This window comes from Sinocyclocheilus anshuiensis, unplaced genomic scaffold, assembly GCF_001515605.1.
Source record: "Sinocyclocheilus anshuiensis isolate Anshui unplaced genomic scaffold, SAMN03320099.WGS_v1.1 scaffold208, whole genome shotgun sequence".
In the NCBI taxonomy this organism is placed as follows: Eukaryota; Metazoa; Chordata; class Actinopteri; order Cypriniformes; family Cyprinidae; genus Sinocyclocheilus; species Sinocyclocheilus anshuiensis.
In genome coordinates, this window is record NW_015557186.1 from 1,115,131 (window position 1) to 1,122,427 (window position 7,297).

Consider the following 7,297-nt stretch of genomic DNA (forward strand, 5'->3'; position numbering starts at 1 on the left):
TGAGTGGTTATTAACGAATGAATGAAACGCATTTGTCCGTGTTTCACTCCGTCTCGAATCGTGCTCGCGGAAAGCGCTTGAGAAACAGTGGGCTCTATCATACACCCGGCGCAATGCGGCGTTTTTTGCTAGTTTCAGCCCGACGCAGTTGTCATTTTCACGTCCTGCGCCACGTTGTTTAAATAGGAAATGCATTTGCGTCCATTTGTGCGCTCATGGGCGTGCTGGTCTGAAAACGAGGTGTGTTCAGGCGCATTGCTTGAGTGTTGCTATTTTGAGGCAACTGAAATAGACTGCACCATTGACCAACAAAAACCTGGTCTACATTTGCGCCCATTTGTGCACTCATGGGCGTGCTGGTCTGAAAAAGAGGTGTGTTCAGGTGCATTGCTGGCTCGTTGCTATTTTCAGGCAACTGAAATAGACTGCGCCATTGACCAACCTGCTCTAAAGTCAATGGCGCAGTAGTTTTTTTGTTATTTAAAGAGCGCGCTAGTATAGGCGGGTCCACCGCACAGACTGCGCCATTGACCAACCTGCTCTAAAGTCAATGGCGCAGTAGTTTTTTTGTTATTTAAAGAGTGCGTTAGTATAGGCGGGTCCACAGCGCACGTACACTCTTCTTATTACACACACAGGGACGCACAGCAGCACACAAACATGCCAAATATTAAAAATTAAAGGATTGCAATGTAAAAGATTATTATTGTGTAAGCTACATAAATGTAAAAATGCCTACATGTCATAATGGATAGTCATTGCATGTATCAGAATTAGCCTACCTATTTGCTCGCGCACGAGCAGCTCCGTTTCATCCCTGGAGACGCGTTCTGTCTTTGCACTTGCAAATTCCGCCATGTAAATAGCAAATATGCCATGGCACGAGCGCAACTGGCTCTTAAAGGGAATGGGAGATGAGACTCTTATTGAAGTGGGGTATAAGTGGTTATGAATGAGTGAATGAAACGCATTTGTCCGTGTTTCACGCCGTCTCGAATCGCGCTCACAGAAAGCGCTTGATAAACAGTGTCTATTCCGCAGCTCGGTACGCTTTCAACTCGTTTTTGTAGTCTCGAGCAAGACTGTACGACATTCACATTACACGATTTGACTGATTTTTACTTAGAAAGGGCGACAGCGCACCGCATTCAAAGAAATGATCATTCATGTTTTCATAACCGCTGGCCAAATTCAAAAACAAAACTAAAATCAAATCATCTTTGAGAGCAAGGGGGCCCCCTGGTGTTTCGGGGGCCCTACGCAGCTTGCGTATTTTGCGTATAGGGAGGATCGGCTCTGGATGCAGACGACATGACCACAAACATTTATGTACTATAACAACTACCAATGTTTAAAAAATAGCTCATTTAGTGTCAACATTTCATTAAAGATTAGAGTTTACTACTTCAAAATCATAGTAAACCATGCTTTTTTTAATAGATTAATATTCTTACGGTGTTTATGCAACGCGGCGTTAGGCAATGAAATATTTATTTTTATTATATTTATTCCTATTTAATATTTCTAGATGTATATTACGTACATTTTTTATTTCATTTTACTTATGTAACTTTTCTAGATGTATATTATGTGAAGTTTTTTATTTACAAAATACTTATTTAATTTTTCTTCACATACATTACATTCAGTTTTTATTCAGTTCTGCTTATTTAATTTATATATATATATATATATATATATATATATATATCTTATCTAATTTTTCTAGATGCATATTACAATACAGTTTTTTATTTAATTCTACTTGTTTGATTTTTCTAGATGTAATTACGTGAAGTTTTTATTTAATTCTACTTATCTAATTTTTCTCGATGCATATTACAATACAGTTTTTTATTTAATTCTACTTGTTTGATTTTTCTAGATGTAATTACGTGAAGTTTTTATTTAATTCTACTTATCTAATTTTTCTAGATGCATATTACAATACAGTTTTTTATTTAATTCTACTTGTTTGATTTTTCTAGATGTAATTACGTGAAGTTTTTATTTAATTCTACTTATCTAATTTTTCTAGATGCATATTACAATACAGTTTTTTATTTAATTCTACTTGTTTGATTGTTCTAGATGTAATTACGTGAAGTTTTTATTTAATTCTACTTATCTAATTTTTCTCGATGCATATTACAATACAGTTTTTTATTTAATTCTACTTGTTTGATTTACAATACAGTTTTTTATTTAATTCTACTTGTTTTATTTTTCTAGATGTAATTACGTGAAGTTTTTATTTAATTCTACTTATCTAATTTTTCTAGATGCATATTACAATACAGTTTTTTATTTAATTCTACTTGTTTGATTTTTCTAGATGTAATTACGTGAAGTTTTTATTTAATTCTACTTATCTAATTTTTCTAGATGCATATTACAATACAGTTTTTTATTTAATTCTACTTGTTTGATTTTTCTAGATGTAATTACGTGAAGTTTTTATTTAATTCTACTTATCTAATTTTTCTAGATGCATATTACAGTACAGGTTTTTTATTTTAGTCTACTTGTTTGATTTTTCTAGATGTAATTACGTGAAGTTTTTATTTAATTCTGCTTATTTAATTTGTCTAGATGTATATCTCAAAGTTTTGATGTAATTCTACTTATTACATTACATTTTAAATTCTGCTTATTTAGTTTTTATTTAATTCTATTTAATTTCTCTCTCTCTCTCTCTCTCTGTATATATATATATATATGTGTTATGTTAAGTTTTAATTTACTTCTAATTATTTAAGTGTATATTATGTTAAATTTGTATTTAATTCTACCTTTATTAAATTTTTCTAGGTGTACATTAAGTTTTTTTTAATGTAATTCTACTTATCTAAATTTTCTAGATATATGTTTATTTTTACTTCTGCTTATTTACTTTTTCTAGATGTATATTGCATTTTAAATTCTGCTTATTTCGTTTTTATTTAATTCTACTCATTTAATTTCTCTCTCTCTCTCTATATATATATATAATGTTAAGTTTTAATTTACTTCTAATTATTAAATTTTTCTAGATGTATTGTGTTATGTTAAATTTGTGTTCAATTCTACTTATTTAGTTTTAATTTAATTCTACTTAATTTTTTTCACTAGATGTATATTACGTACATTTTTTACTTCATTCTACCAAGAGGATGTCATCAGTAAAGGTCTGTTTTTAAATGCTTTTTCCGCACAGAGAGTGTTTGTGATTCCAGCCGGAAACCAGTCACACATGCCTTATTCCAGAGTCAACCACAACAAATACCTGGTGACGGATAAAGTGGCGTATGTCGGTGAGTTACGGCCCGAAGACTCAAACTAAACACACAGATGCTGAACTGAACTGAAACTAAACCTGTTTGTGTTCAGGCACGTCTAACTGGTCAGCTGACTACTTCAACACCACAGCCGGCGTGGCTTTGGTGCTTTCCCAGGACGCTTCGGGAAGCTCGTTCCATCAGCAGCTGAGAGCCGTGTTTGACAGAGACTGGAGCTCTCGATACTCTCATCCGCTCGCTGACCTCCACCGAATCCACGACTGCGCTTTCTCCACGTCTGCACCCTCTCAGCATGAAACCTGAAATACTCATATATCACGTGCATGTTAAACTGTAATAAGTCTCTAAATAAGAGAACTTCTGTATTTTTAAAGAAAAAAATGAGTCTCTTATGCAGTACAGTTAAATCAATAATACATTGAATAGATAATAGAATAGATGTAGCATTTCAGTGCTCTAGCTTGAATATATATCAAAGTAATCAAAATTATTAGGACAGTTTTATGGCAGAGATGTTGAAATATTCTGTAAATTCTGCTCTAGAATGTATAAACAAATGCTATATAGATATATATTTCACAATCTTTTCTGTCAGTATTTTTCTCCTCAAATAATCATAAAATTAAAAAAATGAAATTACAATGAAAATATATACATTTTCACTTTTTTTTTACTTTATATAATTTCATAATCGTTTTGTCAGTATTTTTATAATTACAATGAAAATATATACATTTTCACTTTTTTTTTACTTTATATTATTTCATAATCGTTTTGTCAGTATTTTTATAAAATGTAATAAAATATAAATATATAATATATTCTTCACTTTTTTACTTTGTGTGTGTGTTTTATAATATAATAAATATATTTTAATATTATTATAAATGTGGTATTATATTATATAATAATGTAAAATATATTAAATCTAATTTTTACATGTATATATCTAAAGAAAAAAGTGAAAAGTATATATAAAATATAAGTTTTATACACTTTTTTGACTTGAATATATAGAATTTCAAAATCTTTTTCAGTATTTTTCTCCTCAAATAATTATAACATTTAAAAAAAGTTAAAATTAAAAAATATATAAAATATAATTTTCACTTTTACATATATATGTTTATATTCTTACCTATGTATATATGCTATATATAAATTAAATGTGTATTTTATAATATTATAAATGTAATAAGATTATTAAAAATATGTATAAGTAAAAAAGTATTTATATATAAAATATATTTTTCACTTTTTTACTTTAATATGTTAAGTAAAAAAGTGAAAAATTATATTTTATATAATATTTTGCATTATTATATAATACACCTTTTTATGTTATTTTTAATATCATATTCATAATATTGTAAAATACACATTTTAGTAGTAGTAGCGTTTTTAATAATGGTTAGAATTATATATATATATATGAGATTTTGCTAGTTACAGTGTACCATAGTAAACACAGGTAAAACCACGACTCAAATATAAAACAGATATCTGTGAAAAAAATATTAAATAGAACATTTATAAAGTATAAGAGTTTAGCACAAGCCCGCCGTGAAGCGTCAGCGGCAATGACGTCACGTGACGCACTGACGCCGCGCAGGAAGGGGCGGAGCTTCAGTGCCGCTGAGCGACGTGTTCTAATCACACGGTTAGCTGCACGTTCATCACAGAAGATATGGTGTTATTAGAAAACGACGCGGTAAGAGCACTTCATATCTCCCGTTCAGCGTTTACCAGTCGGTGATATCCCTGTGCTGCACGAGAGATTCTGAGTTCGCGTGTTTAATCGGGCGGCGTCGAGTCCAAACATGTTAGCAAGCTAAGTCCCACAAACTCCACACACTGATTTGTGCTGCTCTGGGGACGACTGACTCGTATTGCAGCGGTTTTCAGCTCATATTAAAGTAGTCGTGTTATTATGTACTGTAAATAATGTTCAGGTTAGAGGTTTAGGGTAGCTAATCACTTTCTGCTTCGTTGTAATAGGAGAAATCTCAATAATTCGTTTATTTTATGATCACGATGAAGTGTGAATGTTATTAATAACCTTTAAACGTGGTATCACAATGAATCAGCCTCTTGTAGACTTGAGTTAAAGCTGTACAGGAGCTCAGCACAAGCTTGAGTTTCTGTCTTTTATTAATACACACTGCTGGTCAAAAGATGGGATCAGTGAGATTTGTAGTGTTTCTAAAGAAGTCTCTTCTGCTCATCAGGCCTGCATTTATTTGAGCAGAAATACAGCAAAAGCAGTAATATTCTGAAATATTTTTACTATTTAAAATATCTGTTTTCTATTTGAATATCTGTTAAACTGTAATTTATTTCTGTGATCAAAGCTGTATTTTCAGCATCATTACTGCAGTCTTCAGTGTCACATGATCTTCAGAAATCATAATAATATGCTGATTTATTATCAATATTGAAACTGTTGCTGCTTAATATTTGTTTTGGAACCTGTGATACTTTTTTCAGGATTCTTTGATGAATAAAAAGTTAAAAAGAACAGCATTTATTTAAAATAGAAATATTTTGTAACAATATACACTACCGGTCAAAAGTTTGGGGTCAGTATTTTTTTATTTTATTTTTGAAACAAATTAATGCTTTTATTCAGCAAGGATTTCTATTTTAAATAAATGCTGCTCTTTTTAACTTTATATATTAATATTTATTTATTTATAAATATAATGTGCTACCAAAGAGGAAGTAGGTCCTTCAAGTAATTTTCTTAAAGGGATAGTTCACCCAAAAATGCAAATTTCCTCATGATTTACTCACCCTCAAGCCATCCTAGCTGTATATGACTTTCTTCTTTCAGACGAATATAATCAGAGTTATATTAAACCATGTCCTGGCTCTTCCAAGATTTATAATGGCAGTGAATGGGGGTCGAGAGTTTGAAGCCCAAAAAATTGAGTCCATCCATTATAAAAAGTGCTCCACAATGCTCCAGGGGGTTAATAAAGGCCTTCTGAAGTGAATCAATGTGTTTGTGTAAGAAAAATATTCATATTTAAAACTTTGTTTGTAAAGTGAAATATCTAGCTTCCGGCTGACTGCCTTCCGTATTCAACTTATAATGGGAGTGGATGGTAGCCCAAAAAATTGCGCCCATCCATTATAAAGAAGTCCACACGACTCCGCGGGGTTAATAAAGGCCTTCTGAAGCGACTCAATGCGTTTGTGTAAGAACAATATCCATATTTATCTCGTTCACGAGAGCGTGGCGTCCAGCGGATGACGTAAGACGTAGGCAGACGCGGTGACAAAACACCGGTCACGAATTAGAAGTACAAAACGAGGATTTGTGAAGAAAAATGTGGGAGGATTTCGATATAACCCAAGAGGAGACTGGTTTTCCTTTGCTGTAAACAAAACTTGTTTCTCGCGAGACTAGCATACTCTCACCGGAGCTTATGCTACGCCTAGGTCTTACGTCATCAGTTAGCGGAAGCTAGAGATTAAGGTTTATAAAGTTGTAAATATGGATATTGTTCTTACACAAATTTAAATGTGTGTAGGAATAATATATTAGTATTATTTAGGTTTAATTTCTGATTAGTTTTATTTCCCCCCCCGTTGGTAATTAAACTTATTTCGTTAGTTGCAAAGGCAAGATTTCTAGTTTACACCTAATATTTCTATTTATTTCAGCTTTATTGCAATTAACAATTTTTTATGTGTATAGTTTTAATGGCACTAATGCATTGGCATTTTGAGCTCTGCACAGTTTTATTGATATATTAAATGATGATCCTGATCTGCAGATGACGGCAGAACGAAGCCGATCCCCAGAAAAGGCCATCCAGAGACGTTTGAAGCGGCCGACAACAAATGTCTCCTCCGAGCGTCAGATGGCAAGAACAAAATCAGCACAGTGGTGAGAAAACCGCATTCAATCACACCTGTGAGTGTGTGTGTGTGTGTGTGTGTGTGTGTTAGAGAGTGTGTGTGTGTGTGTGTGTGTTAGAGAGTGTGTGTGTGTGTGTGTGTGTGTTAGAGTG

General features: G+C 32.4%; 2 protein-coding genes across 2 annotated transcripts in view; both read left to right on the top strand.

Annotated features, from left to right (window-relative positions):
* The window catches only part of pld4 (phospholipase D family member 4), a 19,823-nt gene extending 16,040 nt beyond the window's left edge, over positions 1–3,783 (top strand). The window contains exons 9-10 of the mRNA XM_016474165.1: positions 3,197–3,293; positions 3,370–3,783. Coding sequence (XP_016329651.1) covers positions 3,197–3,293; positions 3,370–3,581 — 309 coding nt within the window. The 3' untranslated portion in view covers positions 3,582–3,783. The remainder of the gene's footprint in view (positions 1–3,196; positions 3,294–3,369) is intronic.
* Positions 3,784–4,858: 1,075 nt separating this feature from the next.
* The window catches only part of srp14 (signal recognition particle 14), a 4,339-nt gene continuing 1,900 nt past the window's right edge, over positions 4,859–7,297 (top strand). Inside the window, exons 1-2 of the mRNA XM_016474080.1 lie at positions 4,859–4,922; positions 7,061–7,173. Of these exons, the coding sequence (XP_016329566.1) occupies positions 4,859–4,922; positions 7,061–7,173 (177 nt within the window). The remainder of the gene's footprint in view (positions 4,923–7,060; positions 7,174–7,297) is intronic.